Source organism: Hippocampus guttulatus, chromosome 2 (genome assembly GCF_054856545.1).
Source record: "Hippocampus guttulatus isolate MCC_2025c chromosome 2, RoL_Hgut_1.0, whole genome shotgun sequence".
Classification (NCBI taxonomy): Eukaryota; Metazoa; Chordata; class Actinopteri; order Syngnathiformes; family Syngnathidae; genus Hippocampus; species Hippocampus guttulatus.
The window spans coordinates 35,971,503-35,999,481 of record NC_141262.1 but is presented as its reverse complement, the minus strand read 5'-3'; the positions used below and the strand labels follow the sequence as shown (position 1 = coordinate 35,999,481).

At 43.3% G+C, this 27,979-nt stretch overlaps 1 protein-coding gene across 1 annotated transcript in view; it reads right to left on the bottom strand.

Moving 5' to 3' along the window:
- The window catches only part of macrod1 (mono-ADP ribosylhydrolase 1), a 147,517-nt gene that overhangs the window by 25,267 nt on the left and 94,271 nt on the right, over positions 1-27,979 (bottom strand). Inside the window, 3 exon segments of the mRNA XM_086105905.1 lie at positions 7,634-7,700; positions 7,702-7,754; positions 26,952-26,981. Of these exon segments, the coding sequence (XP_085962031.1) occupies positions 7,634-7,700; positions 7,702-7,754; positions 26,952-26,981 (150 nt within the window).

Sequence of the window (27,979 nt, the reverse complement as noted above, 5' to 3'; positions counted from 1 at the left end):
GGAACAAAGGAAGTGGAGAAGGTGAGACGGGTAAGACGATCTGGTGGGGTGGAAGCGAGAAAAAGGGAGGCGAGGAGAAATGAGAGGAGGAGCGGGACTCTGACTATGTCAGTACATAAGTGCGAGGAGCTGAGAGAGAAAAGGTAGAAAAGCGAAGACGAGGTGTTTGTCTTGTTGATGTCACGAGGCAGAAACGGATTTGTCAGAGGAGAAAGAAAAGAGCGCCAGCTTGTCAGGGTGACAGTCGAGGCAGTGAGATGGGGGTCTTGAAGAAAGAGGAAGAGGGGGAGAGAGCTTTTTAATTCGCGGTAATTGGCCACCGAGGGAGCACAACGGATGAGTCGGGGTTGGGGACTGTCTATAGAACTATCTTGCCATAAAGAAACCTCATGTAAAAAACCACGGGGGGAAAAAAAATGGCCCGTTCAATGCAGTAGTGTCAAAGTCGTAGTGATCGTTTCCCACAAAAGATTATGACTACGTTAGAGTCACTAAAAGCTTGGGTTCGTACAGATAAGCCACAGTACGGTCCGTTTTTGCACGATGCTGGTCCAGAATGCCGCCGCTCGCCTCTTGACTGGTACTCGTAAGAGGGAGCGCATAACTCCTACTCTGGCATCCCTTCACTGGCTCCCCATTCATTTTAGAGTTATTTTCAAGATCCTCTTATTTGTTTTCAAATCTCTGAATAATCTCGCGCCACCTTACCTCTCTGAGCTCATCCGCCCCTACACACCTGCCCGGCGCCTCAGGTCTGTGGACCAGACTTTATTAGAAGTACCAAGAACTAAACTGAGGCTCAGAGGGGATCGAGCCTTTTCCGTTGCTGGTCCCTCTCTCTGGAATGACCTCCCACTAAACATTCGGCGGGCCTCCTCGCTGCCCATCTTCAAAACCCTCCTCAAAACTCACTTGTATTCTTTGGCATTCGACTCAGCATGACTTAGATTTGTTCTTGGTTTTACTGTTTGGTGCTTTCTACCGCCTTTATTACCCATTTGTCTTACTGTTTATTGTGCATGTTGGATTGCTCCATGTGCAGCACTTTGTATGCAGCGATGGCTGTTTGAAAGTGCTCTATAAATACTGTTGACTTGACTTGACTTGACGATGGTTCTGGTTCCGCAGGCACTTATTTCAGTTACCTCTTATTTAAACACAACTCGGTCAAATGTTTCCAGCAAGCGTGACTGGACAAATGCAGGAGAAGTTTGGCCATATTTGTTTTGTTGTTATCCATGTACGGATGATTAATGCAACTTTTGCATACAGTAAAACGTCTGTAAAAACAACAACAACAACCAAAAATTCACTCCCTTGCCGGTATCTTGAACAGTGAAATAAATCCACAGTGGCTTCGTCAAACATTCATCTCTGAAATCCTCCGCTCGCTTTACTGGTTTTATGTTTTACGGCATCGATGAGCTGCATTGAGAGTGGCTGAACACAGAGCAGGCACACAAAAACACAGTCGATGCAATGATCAAAAAAACGTGGTCCATGCACGCAGATCGTACGGTGAAGAAAAGTGGTCACCAAACATTGTGTCGTCAGCTGGTTCCTTAGTTTGCCATTCAAAAAGCCTTGTGGGCTTATGGGGCATATATTACTTTTTTATATTGTTTTACGAAACTGTTGTGATTGATTATAATTGCCTTCTGAATTCTGCCAAGCAACGGACGGACGGTGCCCTGCGATTGGCTGGCAACTGATTCAGGGTGTCCCCCGCCTACTGCCCCAAGACGGCTGGGATAGGCTCCGGCGCCCCCCGCGACCCTAGTGAGGATCAAGCGGTTCGGAAAATCATCTTTTTTGTCCACGTTAATCAGATAAATTGGCCCTAAAAGATCAGTCAAAAGGCTAACAAAATAGGGAATTTGCCTGGAAGTAATGTACACTAGAACACATTTTTTTTCCTTCTTACTATTCCATTCAAATGTCAGCCTGGCACCAGCACCGTCATTTTATCAGAGCGCGAAAGTGTTCCCGGGCAGTCGAGAAGGAATCTATGGAAACAGTGCAACGAGGGTTTTCTATTCAGTTATTCATATCTTCATATCACGTTCAAATGTCAGGCATGTATAAAAAGTATAAATATAAATGATTGGGATCTGACGTCACGCAAACTAGCCCGCCACGCTCTGTTGCTCTGCTGCGGCCTTTGACTCCCCCCTCACTGCCTCTCCTGTGCCGGTGAGTAGCGTGGGAGCAAGGGCCGCCCGGGGAACGGGTTTGCGGTATCGGTACACAAGTGCGCTCTGGGGCGGTAGGATCATTGGGACAACGCTTTGGGTCCCCGCTCCCTTGTCAGGCAACGAGAAACACGCAAACACACAGTCGGCCTGTTCCAAACCTAGACAAACCCTTACGTGCCCCGAAGCTGACAGGTTGTTGATTTATTGCCGCTAAGCTTCTCTTAAATGTTAATGAACTTCAGCGAAACCGGCTTGCTGGTTTCCAGATGTCATTTGTCAACATGTTTAAATTGCATTTGACCCTTGCTAAACAGCTGCGGTGGCGGGCCGTGCACTCTGCGCACTGTTGCTAGGTTACGGCGCAGAGTTGCTGCCGGTTTAAGTGGCAACGGGCCCGTCTGGTGGCCTTCCGCAGGGACGTGTGACATCAGGTCCGCGTGACCATTAGGCAAATTCTTCGGTATGGATTGTTTGACATCACATCTGGTGGCAAGCCCGGCAGAATCGAGACTAAAGCGAGTCCAATTTTGAGGCACGGCTTCCCTCCTATTGAGTTGTGCGTGTTCATTTTAGTCAGACCTTCCTTATTGTGCCCGCATAGCAACACCAGGACACTTGTCATGACGACATGGTGTCGAGTCGAGCTAGAAAGTTAGAAACTACTGTAGATACTTAGCAGAGTAAACGGCCACTTTTAACAAAAGCTGGTCTTGAGTTGGGAGTGGCTATCTTCTTGCGGTCTTGTTCGGACCAGTCCAATTTTAGTCTCTGTGTGTTGCTGACACACAGGTCTTCATAACATAGATAGAGCCCCACTCCCACGTCATATTTTTATCATCTTGCACAGTTTCATTGTGATCATTCTGGCTTTACTCATTTTGGACAACTGCATTTTCCAATCAACATCAATTACAGTATCAATAGATGGAGTACGTCAAACTGTATCAAAAATGCTCGAGCTTAAAATGTATGCAGATCCTCCATTGTGCATGAGCAATTAAGATAAGATAACCTTTATTTGTCCCACACTGGGGAAATTTGCAGTCTACAGCAGCAAAATTGGGGGGGAGTGGGGGGGGGGGGGTAGAAAAGTAAAAAAAAAAAAAAAAAGGGCACAAAATAGGACAGGTTAAAAATACAAAAATACAATCTAGGGTACTGGATGTGAGGACGTCTGCCTCGCAGGTTTTCACTTTGGCTCAGTCTTTCAAGTTTTTTTGGGGCGGGGGGGGGTTCTACATTTGCATGTTCTCCATGTGCTGGCAATGGTTTTGTCCATGTAACTCATCTGCCTTCTGCATCCCGAAACCATGCATGTTAGGTTCACTGAACCGTCTAAATTCTCCATAGATATGAATTTCAATTCAAGGTGGAACCTGCCTCTTGCCCAAAGAGAGCAGGGAAAGGCAACAGCTCACCAATAAACCTATCGAGGACATTTGCGATATAAAATGGATGCACGACTATCTGAAACATTATTCCTTTGGGTTTAAAAATGTTCACGTACAAAAAAAAAAAAAAAAGCTGCAATTTTTTCCCCCCCGGACAAGCACATGACACACGCGGCAACTGTCAAACCAGGTCTATTCAGAAACAGGGTTTTAATAGTGCTGGAGTTTTCAGTAGGTTTTATTTTTTAAGTAGGTTAATTTCCGGACTGCAAAGCAAACACCTGATTAAAAGCCACAACAGCTCAATGTGGCCATAAAAACAAAAAAATCGGTTGCTTCGTCTGCGATTGGCTGGCAACCGGTTCAGGGTGTCCCCCGCCTACGGCCCGGAGACGGCTGGGATGGGCTCCGGCACCCCCCGCGACCCTAGTGAGGATCAAGCGGTTCGGAAAATGGATGGATGGACGGTTGCTTCGTATTAATAGCTGCAGGTCTCCATGGTATAACACAGATGTATTAAAAAAACAAAAACAAAAAAGAACCCGTTTCCCTTTCTGAGTCAATCTTGTTTTCACATGAGGCAAATTCACCGACCAGCTTCACCACGTAGCAATGCAACCTTTGGAAACTGGTTTGTTACATTTTGGGAAGATGCAGGGGATGCACGTACCGATGAAAGAAAAGTCCATGATTGGATGTCGCTCCATGGCCAGACTTGCCGTCCTGTCTGTTGCCAGCGATGGTGGGAATCGCTCACCAATCAAACAGAAAGACGGAGTTCGCGCTGCAGATATGGCTGTATTTATGGCACTCATTCCCTATGCTCATTAACCAACAGACGATGCTTATTTTCACTCTCAATTGCTCTTTAAACAGCTGCGCACTGTTACGCATGCAGTATTTTGCTTACAGACGCATTATTCTCTCTTCGGGCAGCTGGGCCAGCACTTCAACTGCAAACGGCTGATAAATATTCAGTATGAGGGTGGACTCGGACAAGTTCATTAGTCCACCGTGATGTGTATGGTAATTTCATTTGGACAGATGTGTCAACACGACGCGTACATCTAGTGGAAGCTTCAATCTCTTCGGGAAAAGATCATAAATAAACCCACAGAGTTCAAAGTGAGGGGAAGAAAATTAGCCGCCTGTCGTCGGTAAAGTACTGTAGTTTTAGCAAGATAAACTAGAAGGCACGAAGTATTGAGTAAGTAAACTCCCAGTTCTAAATGACTGTTCAACCTTCTTTCTACTGTACAGTTGTGCAGTAATACCAAAATAAATATGTTTAAAAATAACCCCGAAAGCTCATGCATGAAATGTTTTGACAAAGGGAAAAAAAGCTATAATTAGAGTTTCAGTTCGTTTTATAAAGGTAAAATCTTTTTAAAATCATTCTTGCTGTAATTTGATTAACGGAAACTTTTTTCTGTGTTAGTTTTTGTTATTTAGTTAGTTCTAGGTCACTATAATAACCTTTATCGGAAACTGTTTCGAATGACAAGTGGAGGTTGACGTAAGCCATTGTTGCACATTCCTGTGCATGCCTATATTTCACACATTGCACAAATGACTGTTTTGGAATGTCCACATTGAGAGAGTGCATATTTGTTGGCTCCCCAAAGATTTCCATGCAAACAAACGTCCAAAAAACAGGATCCATGTCCTTATTTGACACATTTTCAGGTAAAAGCGGTGCTGTGTAAAAGCTGTTTTCACACAGCACCGCTCGCACTCTGAATCTCCTCAGTGGCCATTATGTCAACCCTATTTTGCTTTACCTCCATTATTGTTGCCTACTTTGAAGTCAAGATGGCGCCCGGCTAGGCAGCCGTCAGCAAGTGCTCTCATGAGCCTTGCTTCTTTTCTTGTTTTTGTGTTTGTTTTGTCACTTTGTGTTTGTCGTTACGTCGTGTGGACCTGATGTGGACTTTTTTCAGCATTTTTTGGCCACGACATTCATCAAGGAGGAGACTCCGTGCTCGGCGGCGTGGGCATACCGGCACTGTTTTTGACTGGGAGGAACGTCGGCGCCATTTGACCGTCGTCGCCGGACAGTCCCGGGGCGCTCGTGTCTTGCGCCCGGAATGGGCAGCATTTTTCACAGCCCCGCTTTGTTCAGCGGAGAGATCGGTGCCGTTGAACGGTCCGCGGCCGGATGGATGTCAGGCTTGAGGAGCCGACGATGAGAAGAAAGGAGCGTTAGCGCGGAGCGCCGATGCGGATTTGGAACTGGGCGTCGCGGCTCGGAGTTTGAAGCGGATTACGTGGGACGGGAGAAGTGAACTCATCTCTTTTCGTCAATGGACGCTACGGCTTCGCGTTTGCTTTCAAAACTTAGCTTGGACCCGACGTGTGCACATTTTCAGCACGACGTCTCTGAGCCACTGGTGAAAGGACACTTTGATCCTCTTTCATCTAGAACTGCTTCAGACAACAAAATGTATGCAGAAAAGTGGTGAAGATCGCACGACTGTCTGTGCCCTATGTGTCGTGTTGTGTTCTTTTTGTTATTTTGACTTCAAAATGGCGCCGCGAGAGTGGCCGCCTTTCCGGCAGCTCCTATATTTTGTTGTTCTACTTCTTCCTTTTGTAACTTTGCTGCTGTGAATTGGGAATTTCTCCATTGCGAGACTAATAAAGGTTTTCTTATCTTATTTCCTCTTTTCTCCCTCGTGGGAGGCAATCAAGACCCGTTGTGAGTGTTTAAGTGCCCAAGCAGACAAATGCTTAATTATTCTTGGGGCTCTATATTTTGTTGGGGAGGGCGAGGGAGAGGCGGAGGCGGAGGCTTCGGGACCACATGCTGGGTAGAAACTACACACACAAGCACACAGACAGGCACATCACAGCACATGTAGTCATAAGGCTTGTCCGTCAATAGGCTGTCAGCAGGTGAGACGGCGAGGAGGCATGACATGCACCTGAACTACACAGAGACAAGCTTGCGACAAGCAGTGCGACATCCAATCAGCCGCACGCGTGTACACGCACGCGCGCGCGCATGCAAGGAGGCGTGCACACTCACAGCCCAAAAAGTCAACAACCATCAAAGCAGAGCAGACCATGTAAGAGAGACCCATCTCTTCCCAATTCTTCAAAGCTTCCTCTCATCTATTCTCCCCAACATGCTGTATTTACTTGCACATACATACAACATCGAGACAGGACTAGAATTGAGGAGGATGTCAAACAAAATCTACCGACATATTTGAAGTAAACCCCCGTCAAATGAATTCTTATGAAGCACGGTGGACGAGTATCAGAGATTAGTTTCTCAATCAATTAAACATGTTTGAAGATAAAATTGACAAAAGACAGATGAAAGAAGAAAGCGTTTCAATTTTCCTGATAATAAATAACCACGTGTCACTCATGGTGTAGCGGTACACTCGCCTGACTGGTGTGCGGGGAGCGTGGGATCGCTTCCCACTCAGCGACAGTCTGAATGTGGCTGCGTATGCTTCTTCGTCTCTTTATGTGCCCTGTGACTGACCTGCGACCAGTTCAGGGGTTAGTCTGCCTTTCGCCCGAAGTCAGCCGGGATAGGCTCCGGCAACCCTCGCGACCCTCTTCAGGATAAGCGGTGTTGAAAATGGATGGATGGATAAATAATCACCTTATGTTCAGTCGTTCTTGAAGTGACTGCGTAGTGTGTCAAACTCCTCTTGCGGTGTAACATTTTTCAATGTGAAACAATGACGGGTTTTTTTTTTGTCCCTCTAAATGTTCATATGAAAGTGGCCCTTAATAATCGAGGGCACTTTGCTGCTAGAAGCGGAAAACCGCAGGTGACACTATGAGAGATTTCGGATCCTTGATGTTGAGATTTCACCGTCTGCATGATTTATGTGACAAGGAAACCGCTACGCTTCCATATTTCTATTTTATTCATAAAGAAGTGCGACCTTTACTCTTTGCTGCGATTCCCAGCGCATGAAAACACGGCGGCGTGCCCCGTCGCACTCGGCGACATATTCCCACCGGGATGAGCCGGCGCCTGAGCTTCCATTGAACGGCTGGCCGTTACACACATTTTGTACTCACACTTGGCGGGGAGGCCGTAGCCGCAGGTGACCTTGGCTTGTCCGGTCTGGCAGCCGCGGAGGGAGGGAGGCGCACTCTTTCTTTAAGAGGGGCCCCGCAGCTCGGCGGATGGCTCCGTCCACTGGAGGGGAGAGACGAGAGGATTCAGAGAGCTGGCCTACCTGCGGGAATCGCCTGTGTTTGAAGTCCAGCTGAGACTTTTACTCGAATGAAGCAGGTGTCAGCGGGTTTTGCGCCGCGAGGCTCACGATAATGTCAAATTTACCGCCTTTTACGGGCGTTAACCTTCACCCGTAATCCCCCACTTTGCTTTTTTGAAAGAGCAGAAGCATCTGGATCGCCTTGATGTCAGTCTGCTTAATGGATTTAGGGGCTAGCGCCTTGGTTAATTGCTCAATTTAAAGTGTTATTAAGGACTCGGCTGACTTTGACTTTTTGGTCAATTAGTCTCTGGTAATGACATTTTCATAAATCTACATAATAGTCCGGAGTGTCTATCTTTTAACCATGACAAGGCTAAAGACCGGAGAAAAACGTGTGGTATATCCGTTCCACATACAATATTTTGCTCTAGTATAAGTTTGATGAAGTTCCTTGAATGACTTATAATTTCAAAAAAAGACGCTTAGTAGCACAACACTTAATATCTATTTTTCTGATGTGATTTCTTCATTCAGTCCACTGCCTCAAATCAAATCATGCAGAAAAACAATAGTTTTAGCACGACAGTGACACTTAGTAAGTGATTAGTCAACTTATTGACAAGTCGACTTGATAACTCTGCATCAACTTTTCGAGCTTAAAGTCGACCAGTCGATAAATACGCGTCTTTGGAATTACGGCTTTCAGTCGGCCAATTTGCAGAAGACCTTCGGACTTGCCTGTATGCCGGTATACTAAAATATACTCGTTTTGGATTTTCATTTTTATAGTTAGATTTTATTTCAGTTTGACTTTTGTTCTTTAAATTGGCTTACCTTTATTTATTTATTTTTTGGAGAAAGGTTGTTAGTTTTTTTTAATGCTTCATCGCAGTGTACTTTTTATTAGTTTTAGTATTCATTTATTTTTTTTCTTAAATGGAGTAAATGTCAAATGCAAGATTTAAAAAATAAGTCATCAAGCATTATGTACTAAAGTAAAATAAGGTAAAATTGTCAAACAACTGACCTTCCTTCTTCTGTAGCTACAGAGTAGCTAAATAGACAGTATATCAAATATAAATGTGATTTGAAGATGAAAACAAAATACTTTTTCCACTGTAAGTATAGTTAGTTGGAGTTAGTTTTATAAACATGAAATGTAGTTTGGGTTATTTTTGGAGCATATTTGTCTATTTTATTTTGTTAAGGAATATGTTTTTCAGTTTTAGTTACTTTGTCAAGCATAACCACCTTGGTGGAGATGTGCAATGCATGGCCAACATCGTCATCCATCTGCGCGTGTTCAAGAGTACAAAAATCTAGAGGTGGATTAGAATAGCGTTTAGCCCGGTGAGCCCGGCCGGGCACTTTAGGTCGCCGATAAAAAAGAAATTACAAATGGAAATGACATTAGTCAAAACAAAACTTTCTGAACAGATGAGTTTTACAAACATTACACCTATACGTAAACTGTTTTCAACGCAGCCGCTGGATCTGCTGGGTCACTGCACCAGCCGCACCCAAAGCAAGCACTTTGTCAAAAACTGAGTCCGTACCATTTCTCCAACCGGTGCGCAACACAACGGCAGAATTCCAGACAGAAGAAGCGGGTGTCATTTTCGGAATCTGATAAACCTTTCCGGCTGGAGAGGACCGCTAACCACTGGAAAACTGTGTCGTTTTGTCTGGTGCGGCATTGGATGATAATTTGATTGCATCATGCTACCAAAGGCGCTGAAAGGACAAGGTTACATGACAGGAGCGTGCCAGATTACATTCATATTCAATTACTGACGGACAACGGTTGATTGCCATTTCGGAAAATGTTCCACGGTGGAGGTTTACGAATAAAATAAACATTCTGCTCCGTCCTTAAGCTTTCCCCGTTAATTGGGATTTTGTGATTTTTCTGCACAAATCAAATTATCCTCAGTATGTCCTAATTCCCCGTATGAATTAGGACATACTGCAGTATGTCCGGATTACTGAAGAGAAAAATGCCAAACACTAAATACAGTCCAGCAAATATGAAAGAAAATCATCAGAATACAAATCATACAAGGCAAGACAAATGGCACCCGGGGAGGTCGCACGTTGAGAGCCCTGGTCAGCTCTCAGCTATTCCAGACAGATCTCTCAGCGGATGCGCTCAGACCACCAGTCGACGGTGACGGTGTGTTTTCACCAAACCGGGTCTCTGCGGGTGGCCCGGTGTGAAGCCAGCTGTATTAAATTGGCATAAAGCATGCGGTGTCACACTGTTGTGAGCCGCGTCGTGCTGTGCCACGCCGAGCAAAGAATGAGAGGAGAGGAGCATCCTAAAGGCAGCTCCTTCTCTGTTCGAGTGTTTGTGTGTATGTCGCACCTTCAAGAGATGTGTGCGTGTCGCATAGTTCTTTGACAATACCATCCGGCTTGACTCGGGCTCCTCTAAACCACTGGCAAAACATAAGACAGATACATAAGCATTCCGCCACGTGTCGTTCTGAACACAGCAAAATCCCGGATGAAGTGACATCTGCCATCGAGAGAAAATCTGCTCCAAGAAAGTTGATTCTATAGTTGAATGACATCTACAGGGCATGTGACATCTAACCCCTTCATCCACGCTTATAGCTTGAACTTCTCGGAACGTGCGATTGATGTATTGTAGTCGTTTGCTAAGGATTTAGTGACGAGAGCAAACCAAGTCTTAAAATACAGCGTGATCCGACAGAGTTTTTTCAAGATACAACCCAATAGGCAGCCGATTTATTATTATTATATATTTTTTTTGAGTAGTGGGCAAAAATTTTAAGTCAAGGTCACGCTTATAGAATAAACCGTCATATATAACAAACAATGAAGCTTACGAAAAGCCTCTCGGAATGCATTGTGTTTGCATATCATGGTGAACTATGAAAGAAAACAGGTTGAAGTGGGCCTAAGTAGAGATACGACAAAGCTAATGACTATCAAACACTCCCCCAAAGAAAAATATTGGAAGTACAACGTATACCGCGGTGTAAAACGTTGAAATGTTCTGTCTGTAATTCATATCTTCTTTTGTTCTAAGTATTAAGGGACCAAAAAAGAAAGAATTTTCTTCATTCTAATAGTTAATTAACCATCTGATTAATGGCTTATCTCAGTCTGCCAAATAAATGGAATGGGCCTCATCCATAGCGGTCAGGTCTTACTGAAGCCTCCAGTATCACTTGTTTTCATACAATTTTCAAGTCAGACTTTAAAAATGAGATGATGCCCTCATCTTTCGCCATCTAAGTTAATTACATTGTTTTTCGCGTCTTAACCTTAACAGCAGCTAACTTGTTTTAGAACGTTAAGATGTTAATTAAAAATTCCTGTAGAGTTAATGAAGGTTTTATGATGGTGACAATTTGACTGCGGAATGGATTATTTCCACTTATTATCTCCAATGGGAGACAAGGGGGCGGGGGGGGGGGGGGCGAGGCTCACAGGTGCTGCCTTGACACTTGATTTTGCCTGGATACAAACAGAGACCCATAATTAGCCAGACATCGGTGTGGATACTGGTCCTTGGGAGATATACGGTACACTGATTCAGACCTTCTTGAAACAGTTTTAGATATCATACATAATGAAAGTTGAAAATAACTCCTCAAACAGAAGAGAGAACACATTGAATTCCAGTCAGTGAGTTGACTCATCATCATATCTTGTCGCGCCAGTACTGGATCCATTGCTTGGCAGCATCACTAGTGTCTAAGAGGTCTTGATCTGTGAAGGTGGGCCCCAGTTCACAATCCCGAAGAATGTGCTCCATTGTTTGTACTGTGAGTTGACTGAATCCATGTATTGTATCCAAGTGTCTATTTGCCTTTGCTGCTGATACACTCTATCCTTGGACCCAGTGGCAGTAACCCTGCTTGGTCCCCACCCGCTATTCAGTCCACTCAAACACGCTTCCATCACTGCAATGTGCTTTGCGATATGAAGAAGGACTTCACAAGAGGCGAGGAAAGCAAATGATTGATGTGTTTGAGGTTCTGCAGTCTTTGTCAGGAGCTGGCTTCCATGTCGGTGCATTCCTCTTCAAGGGTGGCCTGTGACACTCATCATCAATATAAGCTATTAGCTCCAAAGGACTATGTCTCCTTACTCAAGCTGATCATGCTGTGAAGGTTGAATTGAAATGGACTGTTCATGATGCAATATGATCGCTTATGAACATTTTCAGTGTGGGGAAAACACTTTATTGGGTATGGTACTGCTGGGTGACATGGTTGAAAAGTGTACCATGATATACAGGTAAGGATTACATATCAGTCGAAATCCTGTCGATTCTTCTTCTTATTATCATTATTGTTGTTGTTATTATTATCATTATTATTTTAACTCTTTAAAATGAGGACCGAGAGGGAAAAGGATGAATGTGGGTAATTTTATTTCAAAATATAATATTGCACCCCTAAATGAGAGGTTAAAACAACTATGAAGAAGTCAAATTAACTGGACAATTTAAAAGGGTTTGCTTCATGACTTATTTTTTAATCAATATTCTATTGAGTGGAATTTCTATTGATATTGATCAGGGCCATGATTCTGTTCTTGTGTGTCTCCAGCAGGTGACAGAGGAGGGCCTTCCCTCCACCGTGCACACCCGCTACCAATGTTGATGAGCCGACTATTTTAGGATTTCCGAGTTGCCATGTCTCTGTCAGATAATTCATCCTTCCTCACGGCTTTGCCACTGAGCACTGAATTCTTCGAGACGAGGGGTGCCCAAACTTTTTGGACCGGAAATCTACTTTTCGATCAACCAACCCGTTACCGCACACGCGCACATATGCGGGCACTGACACGTGCATATCCTGATAAGATAGAGCCATAATAATATATATATAATATGAACGAAACAAAAATAAAGGAGACGCAGGAGTTGGTGAAAAAGAAATCACTGCCTACCTTCGTCAAGGCCTGACGCGGAGGCACGGGATTCAATTTTGCAGCGTGTTAACAATCGTAGCTCACGTGTACCGTTTTAAAATGCTTCTCCCGGAACTCCAAATTCCCATTCTTTGCCAGTGGCCTTGGTGAATTGTACATGAAACAAACCCCGAATGATCATAGTAATAACGATAAAATATATAGCGCAACAGCTCTGATCGCAAGCTGCAATTCCAGACTGCTGAGCGCCAACAACTTCGGGTGATATAGGTCATGCGCCATCCTAGGTTAAAGGTGACCTGGATTTTTTTTTTAAATTCCATTTGATTTTTTGGAATATTTTTGGTTAAAGCGAGAATGATAGGATGCGGTGCGCACTAACACAAAAATATATCCTATTAAAATAACACGCACTTCGGGTTGTTTTTTCCCCCTCTACATCCCTCGCGATCGACTTGGCACCAGTGCACGAGCTACAGGTCGATCACGATCGACGTATTCAGCACTCCTGTTCCATGCTCTTAGTTTTTTGACCTCGCCATGTTTTTTGCACTTACCTTTGTAAGTAGTTTCTTGTTGTAATTATATGTAACATTTTTTTTGTATCATATTCAGTTTTGTTTTGTCTTGTCAATTTATTGACACATTATTTTCGTTGATATTTTGTCCTTTCTTTGTGCAAGTGTTTTGGGTTGTTTTGTTTCCCCGGTGTTTTACCAGCATCCTTTGTTGTACTTTATCGGTCTTGTGACCTATTTTTTTGTAAATCAGCTTTTTTGTCACATTTCTGGAGTCCAATTCTGTCCGGGACCTTCCGGTGTCGATGGCGAAATACCGAATTATCTATTGCCCAGCTATAGGGTTATGGTTTGTAACAATCAGTGAATGGGATTTTGGTCTCAGATTTGGTGTTTGTCTTTTGTTGCTACGTAAGGTAAACATTAGAGGTAAGTTTTGTTTTACATCAATCCTGAAACATTGCTGTGTATAAAAAAAAAAGGCAGCGCAGCATTCATAACCTTCAGCCGTTCCATTGCCAGGCTAAATGTTGTGTCTGTTCACAGTCATACAGTCATGGACTTGATAAATGCACTGTTATTGATATATTCCTTGGTTGAGCACATATCAAATTAGCATGACCACAGTGTCAAAGCGGTCTGGTTGTTCATACCTCAGTGACTTCTTTGCATGCAAATGAACCAGATGAACTAGTTGCTAATCGGCCATAATTGGCCTCACCTAATGCCGCGAACAGACGTCAACACGTTATCATGAATTAAGTTTATAATTACAAGTCACTAAAATCTTTTAGACAGCGTTAAATTCATTTCCATATTTAGATATAAAAATAAATCTGAATTCATTATTTTTGCCCTCATTAGCATACAAAATCTCGCTTCAACATTTCATACAACCAAAGGTTGGTCCCCCTGGGATGCAGAGAAGTGATTGGGATATTAAGAATAAACAATGGGCCGATGGAGAGGTGCGCACAAAAGACAAGAGGGATTGAGGGGCATGGCTGGAAAGAGACAAAAGGGCTTGGAAGGGGATGAAACGCAGGTGTACAAAAATAAGCAAGGCATGAGATGAATGTTTATTCATATTAGGAGAGAATGGAAAGGAAGGATGAATGGATGGGTACAAAAAGGTGGAGAGACACGAGCGTTTTTGGCATCTGTATTTAAAGGCCCAGTGGCCAGTTTAGGTGTAATCATGTCCCACTGGCTTGGTATTGACTGAAGGGGGTGGGGAGGGAGTCGAAGAAAGGGGCGACAGAGAGGTGATAATTGGCAATATGCTTAGCTGGCAAGAAGCCTGAAATCCACCAAGGCAGGACATACAAACTACACACACACAGCGCCTGCGGTGTTGCACGCCAGGATGAGCATTACCTTCCGCAAAGCTCCAGTTCCCACCTTTGCACACAGTCCAACACACAGGTAGATTGACATGAGAGTAAAACCAATCCCGAGGTTCCTCCTGCAGAATACTAATACGGCCGCCCTTGCCGGTTGACCTCTCATAGGCCAAACGGCCTGTCCGTCAAACTAATGGGGCGGAACGTTGGCATATTGCTTTCCCACAATCCCTCAGCAGAGCCAGGACACTCATTTACCTCAGTCAGCCTGTTGCCAAGGCAACATTTCAGATGGGTTTGGTGATGGAAACACACACGTGGATGCTATACACCGTTGCCCCAACCTGTTTAACTCACACATGAACACACATACACGCTACACGCACAATGTTACACCAGCAATGTCACAGGCAAATTTATGTATGCGGGTGAGACACTGCCAAACACTGCCGTTACACTCCCTCTCTCATTTCTGCGCCCCAAAACTAATCTTCCACTCTGCATTCAGTCACAATACATGCTCTCTCTCCGGTTCCTTTTTCAGAAGGCCAAGCAGACAAACCTATCCACCATCGCCCCAGTCAGGTGGAAAACATCAAGTTGCACTACAGCTGAGGCACAACCAGCACTCGCTATAAAACCTTAATTATGAATGTCCGTGTGTACGTATTCAGCGTAGCTCTGCAAAAGAGTTCGGTCGGGAAAAAAATATTTATAAGTATATGGAATCCCCCTGCCATACTCCCCCCAAAAATCATGCAGGATCTAGATCATAGGTGTTGAACTCAGGTCCTGGAGGGCCGCTGTCCTGCACGTTTTCCAAGTCTCCCTGTTGCAACACAACAATGTCAGGCTTGCGCAGAGCTTGCTGATCATTTGAATCAGGTGTGTTGCAACAGGGAGACTTGGAAAACATGCAGGACAACGGCCCTCCAGGACCTGAGTTTGACACCTATGATCCAGATCTAGCATGATTGTTTTGTTTTGTTTTGTCTTGTTTTGGAGGGGGGTGGCTCTAGATTCGAGAACCGGCGGCCCGGTGGGCCAGTCGTTAACGCATCTATCTCACAGTGCGGAGGTGCAGGATCTGGCCTTCCTGTGTGGAGTTTGCATGTTCACCCCATGCCTACGTGGGTTTTCTCCGGGTACTCCGGTTTCCTCCCACATTCCAAAAACATGCATGGCAGGCTGATTGAACACTCCAAATTGTCCCTGGGTGTGATTGTGAGCATGAATGGTTGTTGGTCTCTGTGTACCCTGCGATTGGCTGGCAACCGGTTCAGGGCATCCCCTGCCTACTGCCCAAAGACACCTGGGACTGGCTTCAGCGCGCCACGCGACCCTTGTCAGGATAAAGCGGATCGGAAAATGGATGGATGGATAGAATGTAGAGTCTTGTTGAGTGGTTTACATTTTCAGCAATATGCCCCTTTCAGAAAAAAAGTAAGATCTCAGATTACATTTTGAAAAACACACGCTGAAATAAGTGTGGTGTATATCTGTTTGATTAGGAGGTTATTACTGATCTACAGTACAGTATCTCACAAGAGGAGGATGGGCGAGGTGGTGGGTTGAACAGGTGATTTGCTGCAAGTCTGACTCCAGATATATTTGTGTAGTAAAACTTGAATATGGGGCTCTGGATTACTTCCCAATCCCGATAAAACCCTCTGATGCTTTATGCATGTTAAATGAGTCAAGAGAAGATGACCAACCAAGAAATGCAAGTAAGTGCCTGAGGCAACATGAGAAAGTCTTGGCATTACCGGGCTTTGACTGATTAATGAGCTGTGATGGCTAGTCAAATGGATGGTTTCTGAAAAAATAGTAGAATCCCAACATTTCCAAAAGTTGATCTTCATTTGTGTCACGCTGGCCCCAAATGTGAGCAATTCTGACCAGAAAGCCAAAGTACACCGTTGCTGTCCAAACACATGGTTTATTTAAAATCCGTTTTAAAATTTTTATTTTATTTAATATTATATTTTGACTGATGCATCTGAAAGTCGCTGACTTGCTCAAAGTCATATTACGCAAAGACTGATTTAAATAAATAAATGCCTTTGAGGAAAGGATCACTGCCGGCAAAAATGTGACTTAATGTTGCTTGGATTAATACTTCAAAAAAGCCAAGTGAAAATCTCTCCATGGAGGAAGCTAAACTGAATGACTCTTGGCAAACCTTGCCCGTCAACCTCACCGAGGTCTCTGAGGTAGTAACATTTTGGAAGCAAGTTAGACAGATCCGGTGGTGCCTCCGGATTTTTAACAGATTTGCCTGAAAAATGGGAAGGTTCAGGTTAGGGTGCAGATTCAAATCTATCTATCTGTGTGGATTGGTTGGTCAGTATAGTAGTCATCAGCGGGTCCTTTCTTTCGCCATACTTTGGTAGAGGTTCATCCCAGATCTCATCAGTCCATACGACTCTGGTGGCTGCCTCGTAGTACTTGGAATGACTAACCTTAAACACAGACACGAGGCATACCATAAACTAATGCATCAGAGCTGTTCGAGTAGATGCGGTCCTCATCTGTCTCAGAGAGCGAAGGCGGGCATTTTGCGCAACTTTTTCATGGCGGACGTCGATATATGCTTTCAACACAAATGAACTCGTAAAGAGTTCATGTGAAAACTTCACAACCCCATATAGCCCTGAGCCGTGAGAAAATCACGCGGCAAGATTTTAAAATTGTCGCCAGACCTCCAAATTCTGAGGGACCCCAAACATGACAAGGAAAAAAAAAATCACGGGGATTACATTTTTGAACATGGTGTGCAACAAAAATCATCACATTACACAGAAATCACTTTCATTTATGAATATTTTCAGGTCAGACAGGAAATCTCGCACAACCTCTCGAGAGTAAACGTAACTTTAGAGCAGGGGTGTCACTTATTTTTGTTGCAGGCCACATTATAATTACTGTTTCCCTTGGAGGGCCGTTAGGACTGCAACTATATGAAGAAGTCAAGAATAACATTTTATTCAACTATTGCAATGAATGGTTCGGTCACAAGAAAATGCCGAAAATATGTCGCAGATTTATTACGCCTGAAAATTAGAACTTTTGGTACAGATTTTAGCAAGCATCATGGAAGTTGTCATCTGTGATTTGCTTTCGCGGGCCACTTAAAATGATGTGGCGGGCCACGTCCGGCCCCCGTGCCTTGAGTTTGACACCTGTGCTTTAGAGTAAACCAACATAGCGGATGAGCACCAGCCAGTGGCGATAGTTTTTGGTTTGTCTTTTACAGGAAAAAAAAGGCATTGGTCAAAAGGAGTGGAGACAGCGCAAGCACCATGCACCATGACTGGTTTGAGTTTGGATTCCCCACCGTGCTTCCTTGGTGCCTCGTCGGCTCGCTTCTTGATTGGCCGCATGGCACTATCAATCGGTTTCGTGCTCATTTGTCCTCGTGGTACACCACGCACGGTGCGAAGTCGAGCCAAAACAATCCAATATGTTCAATATCTCCGGTTTGAGATCGGGGGGGGGGGGGGGGCTATAATGTCCTTCCGAACGGTCGAGATCGGTCTGAACACACCACACACGGCAGGAATATGTGCTCAAAATGATTTTTGGAGCCATTACAGTAATTGGAGTGTCCTGATGTTTGTCGGGAGGGGAGATTTGAGGCCAAAATCAGGCTAATTGTCCTGCCGTGTGAACCGGGCTTTACACGTAAACACAGGCTATCCTCTTTTACAGCTCTGACACATCCAGAGGCATAATAGTTGCCATTCTGTGTCAGCCTTGTTTACACAGAACAGCAACTCGGGGCAAAAAATGCTGGCTTCAACAGCAGTAGAAAAGTTGCTGCCGTCTTACCCAAAGTCAACTGGGATAGATTGACCCTGAACAGGAGAAGCAGTATAGAAAACGAACGGATGGATGATTGAGGCCGGAGTGCATGTTCTGACAGCAGAAGGATTATGCTCCTCAATCTCCCTGATCTTGTAATCTTCAAGACATCCTGACAATTGTCCAGAGCGCCCTGCTAGTCTTCCGCAGGGGTCGCAATGCTTGGGGAGTCTACACGTGTTTTGTGAAAAATGAAGCCGTGGAAATCATGCGGTGCGGTAGTACGGCATACCTGAGCCGTAACCTTAAGCCATATGGTCTCTAAGCGCGGCGAGAGTCATGTTCATATTCGGGGCAGAACATCTAGCACATTCCCACGAGGCAGCATAGTGCACATTTCACACACATTTCATGCGCAAGGGCACTCAACGCACTTCTCATAATTAAAAGTACATCATTTAGAAGCATGTACAACAGGGATTTTGGGGCTCATGATTTTGAAATTGTTTTAACACCTTTATCGTAAGTATGGGAAAAGAACACAGCATTTACACTTGGGGCTGACTTGACTTCTATTGGCAGCTATTTGCGTACAGCATAAAGGTTAAATGCTGCTTGACCATCTTTGCTTTGAACTCATGGCTCCACAAAATGACACGAGTCTGCAGACCGCGGAGCCCAACTGGGTTATTTTACATTAACATTTTTTTTTGTGTCATCAGCCAATCTCAGGGCACAGCGAGACAAAAAAAACATCTGCGCTCACATTATGCTGCTCACCTAGAGAAATTTTAGAGTGTTCCCGTAACCCGCCGTGAATGTTTTGGAATGTCGGAGGAAAGCGGAGTGTCTGGAGAAAACCCACGCAGGCACAGGGAGAACATGCAAACTGCACACAGCAACGCCGGGGCCGGAATCAAACCCTGCATTTCTGCACGGTGAGGAGGACGTGCTAACGACTCAAACATCATGCCGCCACTTACAGACCAGTAACAGAATTTTAAAATCTATTCCGCAACTGAGTGGGAACCAGTGTAAAGCCTTTCGGACAGTCATATATTCTGAAGGCTTGTTCTCGTCAGAAATTAAGCTACGGCGTTTTGAATGAATGAATGTATGTTTAACATGTGAGACCTGTTGCCGAACATCTAGGAAGTAGCAAGCATTTTTAGGCACAGAAGGTAAACTCAGAGTGTCCAGTTTTAGAGACGCACAATCACAAAGCTTTGCAACTTAAGTTGAGCAAGGTTTACTTTGGTACTGCAAACATGATTTAGCATTTACATTATGTTCTGAAATATCTGGTCCACACTGTCACACCATTTGGCCTTATTTTACTGGGAAAGACGGGAGCACGGTTAAAATATGTCAGACTGATTGACTGATGATTACGGTTTGGTTCGGCTTGACCACTAAAGCAGTGTCTACACTCCAACTGAGCCAATTCGTTTATCTTTCATTTTTTTAAAATGTTTCTCCTTAACAGAGAAAGGTTTTCAATGGCGGGCAATGCAAAGTTAGCAAGAAAAGACACAATTGTGTGGATGGATGACACGGTACAACTTCTACTGTGGGTCACATTTGGCTTCAAAACGGCTTAATTGCATGAGGTTTTTGACAGGAAATGATCCTGGTCAAAATAAACTCACATAATGGGCACATTTGAAATGCTATAGCTTTCTCTTGGTTCTCCTGCTTCAGGTTTTTATCCGTGGTGGTTTTAGGAAAATGTGAGATTTAAATTTCTTCATATCCATGTGCTGATGGTGGTAGTAGAGGAGCAGAAGATTTGGCTGTTCAAGACTCCGAAATCGTCAGTCATGTGTGGACAAAATGTAGAAATTAACAAAAAATATACGTGTATATATATCCATCCATCCATTTTCCGAACCGCTTGATCCTCACTAGGGTCGCGGGGGGTGCCGGAGCCTATCCCAGCCGTCTTCGGGCAGTAGGCGGGGGACACCCTGAATCGGTTGCCAGCCAATCGCAGAGGCACACAGAGACGAACAACCATCCACGCTCACATTCACACCTAGGGACAATTTAGAGCGTCCAATCAGCCTGCCACGCATGTTTTTGGAATGTGGGAGGAAACCGGAGCACCCGGAGAAAACCCACGCAGGCCCGGGGAGAACATGCAAACTCCACACAGGGAGGCCGGAGCTGGAATCGAACCCGGTACCTCTGCACTGGGAAGCCGACGTGCTAACCACTGGACTACCGGGCCGCCCCTGTATATATATAATAAATAAAATCAGGATACACACATTTTTCTGTGTATATGTTCTCACGTCCTATTTTTGAATAGCAACTGAGCGAAAAAAAACACGTTACTGTTATGTACTGTCATGCTAATGCCTGATTCATATAATTTTGGAAGACAACTTTGACTGTACCTTAATTCGTGCTGAATATTTTACATATTCTCATGTCAATGCCTGATTCATACAAATTCATATAGAACAATCTACTTTAACTCTTCCTTGAACAGTGCATAGTCACAATTTTTTAAAAATCCATTCCATAACGTTGAATCTCAATTTTTAAACATGTGTATGTGATTGTGTCTAAGTCTAAGGGAGTGCAATGTATTTATATCCTTTTTTATATTTCGCGATACACTTGGGGGTGGAGGCTCCTGCAAAATCTCGTTGTAGCAAGTGTGCAATGGCAAAGTAGTCATTCATTCATTTCGCTAAATGTATGTGCATTTCTTGTTGTACGCTAGCATCATTGAAACACCGTTACGCACAGTAATCATGATATGAAGGATGTGATATGAATCTTCTTCGTTCATTGACGCAGCAAGAAAACATTGAAGGAATGAAACTGTATTCAGGTACAATTTCATCCACTGTTTGAGTAGCACACAGAATCTCTTCAGTTGCTATGGTATGCAGCAAGCGATGCTTAACAATTTTGGGGCGTTTGTAGTTTGATCCGATTTAAAACTCCAACTCTGACTCAGCTTCGAGACCAGTCCTTTAGTTTTTGCCAAGTGTCCCGAGTCTCTTTTGTCTCCAAATGTTTCACTGGTGAGTCATTGACAATGGTCGAGACAAAACCACCGAATGACTATGGCTCGGTCGTAGGTGAATTCTTAATATCCATGATTTTCAAAAGCCGTGCCGTTTAATTTGATTTGCACAACAAGATTGTTTCATATGGTTTTGTACAATACTGTATAAACATCACAGTGAGAATCCTTGCCCCAGAATGATAAATGGTATTCGTTCAATACAAAAAAAGATTGCATAAATGGGTACAATCTAAAGAGAGTTGTAGTTTTATCGGACGGCGTTTTTAAAAATATTTCGGATTTAATGCGAATAGCAAAAAAAAAAAAGGATAAGTAAAATTCATGCCAGGGATCATGTGAAATTGTCTCATACTACATTATGAAATGATACGGCCAAGAGCAAAATGAAAAAGGGTAGGGCAGTAAGTTAAAATAAAATTTAAAAGATGTTCCTTCTCTTCCGAAGGGGGAAAAAAATGACTAGTGACAGTCGTGTACTCGTTTCCACGGAGTAATGTTCCTCGACGCTCACAGCCTGGAACGTTGATTGCAAGCAGAGCGAACATAAGGCTTCTTTTTGGCCCAATAAAGTTTTTACTCAGGACGTAACTACTCCTTGTAGTGCTTTAAAGGTTTAGCAAAGTAATGCTGAGCCCATGTGGTTATACAAACTAAAAATGAATGATGGTTCGACTCTGCTGCAGTAGCACTGGAGGGAACGACTTGTGACAACCAGTCCCTACTTTGAAAAAGTGGCCTTCACAGTGCAGTAATTACATATGTGGTCACAGGAACCGTTTCAATTGGAACATCATTTAAAATTAGCGAATGAAAATCTGACATTGTTTTTAATGATTTTAAAAAAAACTCCTGAAATAGGCTAGGGCAAAAAAAAAAATAGCTACTAGAAAGGGAGGAAAGTAGGCACTGTGTTTTTGGTGACATGGTGTGTACCGCACCACGCACGGACCAGAGGAAGACAAGCGGAGAGTTGTCTTAGAAGTTGACAAAGAAAATTCTAAACAAGCACCATAAAGGTAAAAACTAGAAGACCATCTTCATGCAGCTTCATGCCCATGTGACCACAGTTGCACATATCTTCAGATTCAATGGACTGGAAGTGGCAGCAGGAGGAAAATTGGTGGCAAACTGAAGAGATGAATAATGCATATGCTGACTAAATCTTAACTGTCTGTGTAATCTTAACTGTCAGGTGCATTGTCCATTCGAAACAGATGAGTAACTTTGTCCGAATGGTAATGTTTAATTCTCCTCACAAAAAGCAGCAGATGATTGCTTTTTTTATGACTGATAACTAACTCTATGCAATCGGCTCTTAGTAACAACACTGACATTTTGTTATTATTATTATTAATTGTTAATTATTGCATAGATGCATAAAACGTGCCGAACCTAAATGGATAGTAAAATCAAGAAGCTCCCCAAAACGCGAAAAATAATTGCCTTTTTTTGTAATTGTGTAATTACTCTTATTCTCCTTCGTTTGACACGGTCAGACTGAACCAATCATTTCATTAATGGTATTCAAAACATGTCAAATTTATGGCTCGGGTAATTTGGGGGTAATTTATGAGAATAATCCAAATGGATTTACAGTGTTTTGGAAAAAAGACCTTGCTTCTGAGCCCATTTGAATCTGTTACTCCCCTTGTTGCCATTTAAAGAGGCAACACCTTTGAATGCATCCAAATTCCATAAAGGGCGGAGTCTTAAAAACGGACTCTGAGATGTTGTAATGGAGCTTCCTGCTCAGTAGTAAATATGATGATCATTCTGCGGTAGTTAGTGGTGCAGAGACCTCTTCTCACTCTGCAGTGTTGTGTGCATCCATTTTTATGTTATGGAGAATTTCAGATTAGTAAAGACCCTACCCCACTGAGCGGCGAACAATTACTTGTGTTTTCAACAATATCTGCATTGTGGAAACTTTTATATCTCAAAATTAAAAACAAAAACAGAAAATATGGCAAAACCTTTTTAAGTGCCCCCCCCCCCCCTGCACCCCACCAAAAAACAAAAGCTTCGGGATACATGAAGGTGTCTCTGATTAAAATTTGCTGCTGAACAGTGTTATCTTCCCTAACTCTCTTTCAAAATTCTTATAACCATTGAGTGACAAAATAAATAAAACTGATGACAGACCAAGCAGATTAATTGGGTGGAAATACTGCACATCAGTAAAGCTGACCGGTTCCTTCTGCACTGAAGCATTATACTGTACCTATCAATTTAAAAAAAAATATTATGTTATTTTTGAATAAAATGTATCCGACGTAACTATTTTCATTAATTATCCCAAAAACATCCAGACCTTCAATCTTGAGGTGGCAAACTGCTGCATGGCTCCCGCAGAGTTTTATGATACTTGTCAGACGGTTGAGGCGCTCACGGGAGTAAACAGATTTGCTCTCCAGCTATTTCCAACACTTTAAAGTAGTTAATAATACTTCATAAAACCAATTCCTGAACGCCGCACACATTGTTCGGTAGGTTTTAGTCGCAACGCCAAGTGTGCGGTGGGCCTAAGCCTCTTATAAACACCTCAGCGTGCCCGCACAATCTTAACGGCTGTCGGCGTCCTTTCTTTTTGCGATACATAGAAAACAGTCAAAGCCGTCAGGCAGCCTGCTTACGCGCGAGCGTGTGACACTCACGTGTCATATAAGTATTTGGCCCGGTGTGAGTGATTGTAGCACAGAGATGCCGTGTCTAACTAGCCAATTCAGTATCTAGACATGAGAATCGAAGACAACTCCGTAAAGCCGACTCTATTATCGAGCTTGCTCGAACTCCTTATCGATCATCAATTCCCATTGGGTAAGGAAATGAAATGATACAATTGATATACGGTTCGTCATTGATATCGGGATCATTATTTAAATATGATTAATTTAGTCAACATGATAATAGAAAACCCTCGTGAGGATAAGCGGATTAGAAAATGGATGGATGATAACACAAGAGATGTTTTTGCTAAGTGCTCCAAGGCCAAAACTTTACAATATATACCGATGACTATATATTGCACATCCTGACGGATCAAGATTTTAGGTATAAAAACAATCAAATGGATGAAAGATAAATAAAAATAAACGACAAATACCTCGATCCAAATATCTGGCAGTTCAGTCCGTTTTCAAGAAACGTACACTGTTGTTGTGCATGTAGTGTTACGTACTCGTACGACCATGCACATTGCGCGGTGTTCGGGATGTATTAACTGTTAGGTTCAGAAGCGAACCGAAGAATGTTTTTGGATCCCGGAAATGCAGGCTCGGGCAAAATGCGACAACAAAACTATTTTGTTCCAGAAAAGTGCACCGACGAAGAATAAACAGAAATCGCTGTTCACAAGGAGCCAGGAAAAACAATGCATTTGCAAAAACACAGAGAATACACAAACAAAATGTCAAAAGTTCAATGAGGCGAAACCCAAAACGTCACGAGCAGTAATAAAATAGTGAGAATGAAATAAGGATTACATGACTAACAGGTAACTAGTAACTGCACCGGAATGCATTTTAAAAGTTACCCTCCCAACCACGTTACCTTGCCGTGAAAAAAATCCGGAATTGAATGCCACGATATGTCCAAATGGTAGCCCAAAAAGTTACACAAACAGCAGCTTTATTTATTTAATCATTTTTTCACAGGAAATGTTGACAATTTGTTTGAAGTGCGTAAGGTTACCCTTGTGCTGGCCTTGGACAAGATTACAAACGCTACGATATTTCTTTAAACTACCGGTACATTCCGTGCAACAGTGGGTTTGTCCGAAAGGCATTCACATAGGCCAAGTTTCCTTTGCCAATCTAGACCATTTATGTACCTTTTGTAACCATAAACAGGTTCAATTGTGAACCCTTTGGAGGGTACATTACAAAAGGTTGGAGCTTATCGAACAAAAAGGGACCTCTAGACCATGCCTGGAGGGGGAGGCATGACAATGACAAAAGGGGTTGGGGCGGGGGGGGGGGGGGGGGGGGGAAGCAACAGTTGGTGGATTACCATCTCAGGTACTAAGAGGAGCCAAAAAGCGGAATCATCCGGCAAGCAAACAAAAGATTCCCAGCAATGCCATCGCTGGGAATCGCTTCTTAAAAATGAATGTGATTTGATTCCCATCCCTGGTAGTAAGAAACACACACACAAACACACACATTAAGGCCATGTTGTTATAATGCTGACAGGTGTGGGTGGTCGTGAGCGACTGTTGACCAGCTTGCCTTCAGACTGCATCGAGTGCTTGTAGGACCTTTGCCAACCCTGAAGAAAATCACATGCCGCTGAAGTCTGAAGTGAATGAGTCAGTGGTAATGACCACCAAATGATTACCTTGGGATTGTTATTTTTTTCCCACAGAAGTCTCCTCTGGCCAAATTAAAACAGATGTAGCGCTTAAATCTAAAAGCACCTAAACGTGAGCGTAACTAAACCAGTGTGAAGAATATAAACATGTTTAATGAATTCACGTGGCACAAATGAAGCGTGCGTGTTGATGTTCGTGCGTGTCGGCCTCTAGAAACCATCTGTCTTCGTAACCTCACCGGGGACTTTCAGGACGACATCAAACAATGCCACTCAAGTGCATCTATGTGCATGTATATGTGAAGCACCAAAAAGATTGTTGTTCATTTTTAGGACTTGTAGGATCATGCAAATAAAGAAGCCTACACAGACCAGGGGTGTCAAAGTTTGGGATTTTTCATTACATCATTTGTTTTTTTGAATTCAGTTCATTTTAATGTTTTCGGAGCAGATTAATTTGTTTTATTGAGGGGAAAAGGCTTCGTCTTAGTTTAGTTTATTACGTCTCAGTATTAGTTGTAGTTCCTTCATATATGGCGTACAGCAGGGGCGCCCAACCTTTTTTGATGGAGGATCTAAGCAACCAACCTCTCGTAATCGACACGGTATTTCCTTCTCAGTTTTGGTTTTCGTGTGGTTGAATTCTCTTGCCGTTTCATTTTCTGGTGTATTCTGGTTGAACTATTACCTTGCCTCGTGCAAGCACTCAACATCATTTGAAACTATGATTTTTTTTCAAATAAACGAATCTAACATGCGGGGTTGATGCGCAATTTTAAACGACAACATGAAGAAAATACACACATTCCAAGGGGTAGTTCAAATATTCAAGTCACAAATTTGCAAGTCCCACCAAACAGCCCTTGCGCATGTTGCCGCATTAGAAGAAGAGATTTATCACATATATTGATTAACCACAGACGCCCGACATTACGCACACGCGCAAAGCACTGAGTCGACAATACACTGAAAAATGGTTGTTTATACCCACAACACTCCACATCCATTAATGACTATCGACTGCACGCACCCTCGAACAGAAAGATGGACAGTAAAGAGCAGAATGCCACCATTTACATCCTCAGGAAACTGCGCTGCATCCCCCCCCCCCCTCACTAAATTAAAAAAATACATTTTTGAATGATTTGGTGCCCACAATGGACCGCTTTTACCACGAATCCAATCAGACGTACAACAAACACTTGAGACGATTTATGACTTAAACAGTTTTGACGAGTTATGACTTACCTCCGCCTCCTCCGAGCAGAGTCTGGTTGGCTGGAACACAGACAAGGGAAACCAATTACCATTAATCGTCAAACAAGCCCATTCATCAAAATAATAGCAAACAATCGTAGATCAAAGCATCTTTGGAGTTTGATCGCGCAAAAAAACTCTCAGGAGTCTGGATCTAAATTGTGTGTTTTACCAAATGCAAAAAAAAAAAAAACAAGCGTAATACACAATTTCATATTTATTTCCAAATTAGGATGGTTAAATTAGACTGGGGAAAGTCTATGCTCTGTTGACCCCATTACAATTCCCGAAGCCCGCGTCTCAGTGAGCAGTGCAGGTTTGCGAGTGTGTGTGTGCACATAGTGAATGTTTGGGGGGGGGGGGGGGTTCGTTCAAGGTTGCAAACGGTTTGAAAAAACATTTTTGAACAATTTCCTGGCAACAATAAAGGCTGTTTGTGACCGTTAAAACTGTTGCCGCACATCTGGTGTACATCTATGAGACCATTTGCAACCTTGAACGAACTCTGACGATAAATCAACATTCAGGCCGCGCGCAAACACTCGCCGACCCTCGCCACTCAGTGAGGTATGGGCTTTAAGATAGAGTTCCCATCATTTATTGAACCAAGGCACTCATTTTACATTTTAAAAATGGCACGGCATACCACCTGAGAAAAAAAAGACACATTCTGAAATAATGTCATTTGAATTAATTCACAAAAAAGACTTAATAAAGTTAAAATACAATTGGCAACTGAATTTCTCAAAGAGTAGCAATCGAAAAGTGTCTCTCCCAACTTGTCAGTGAAATTCGGTTTTGTAAACCACGGTAATAACAAACAGATGTCGCTATTGCACCGCTTGGGATTTGAACTCAGAACAGCTTCTGAATAGAAGATAAAGATCGGAGGGGTGAATCTCAGCTTGTCACATCAATTTTGAGGGAGTGAAACGTCCACATGCTGGACGTCTGACAAGTTTAGGCACTTCATTTTCGTACCGAGTGTATACAGCGCCTGGTACGTGTTGCAGTCGGTC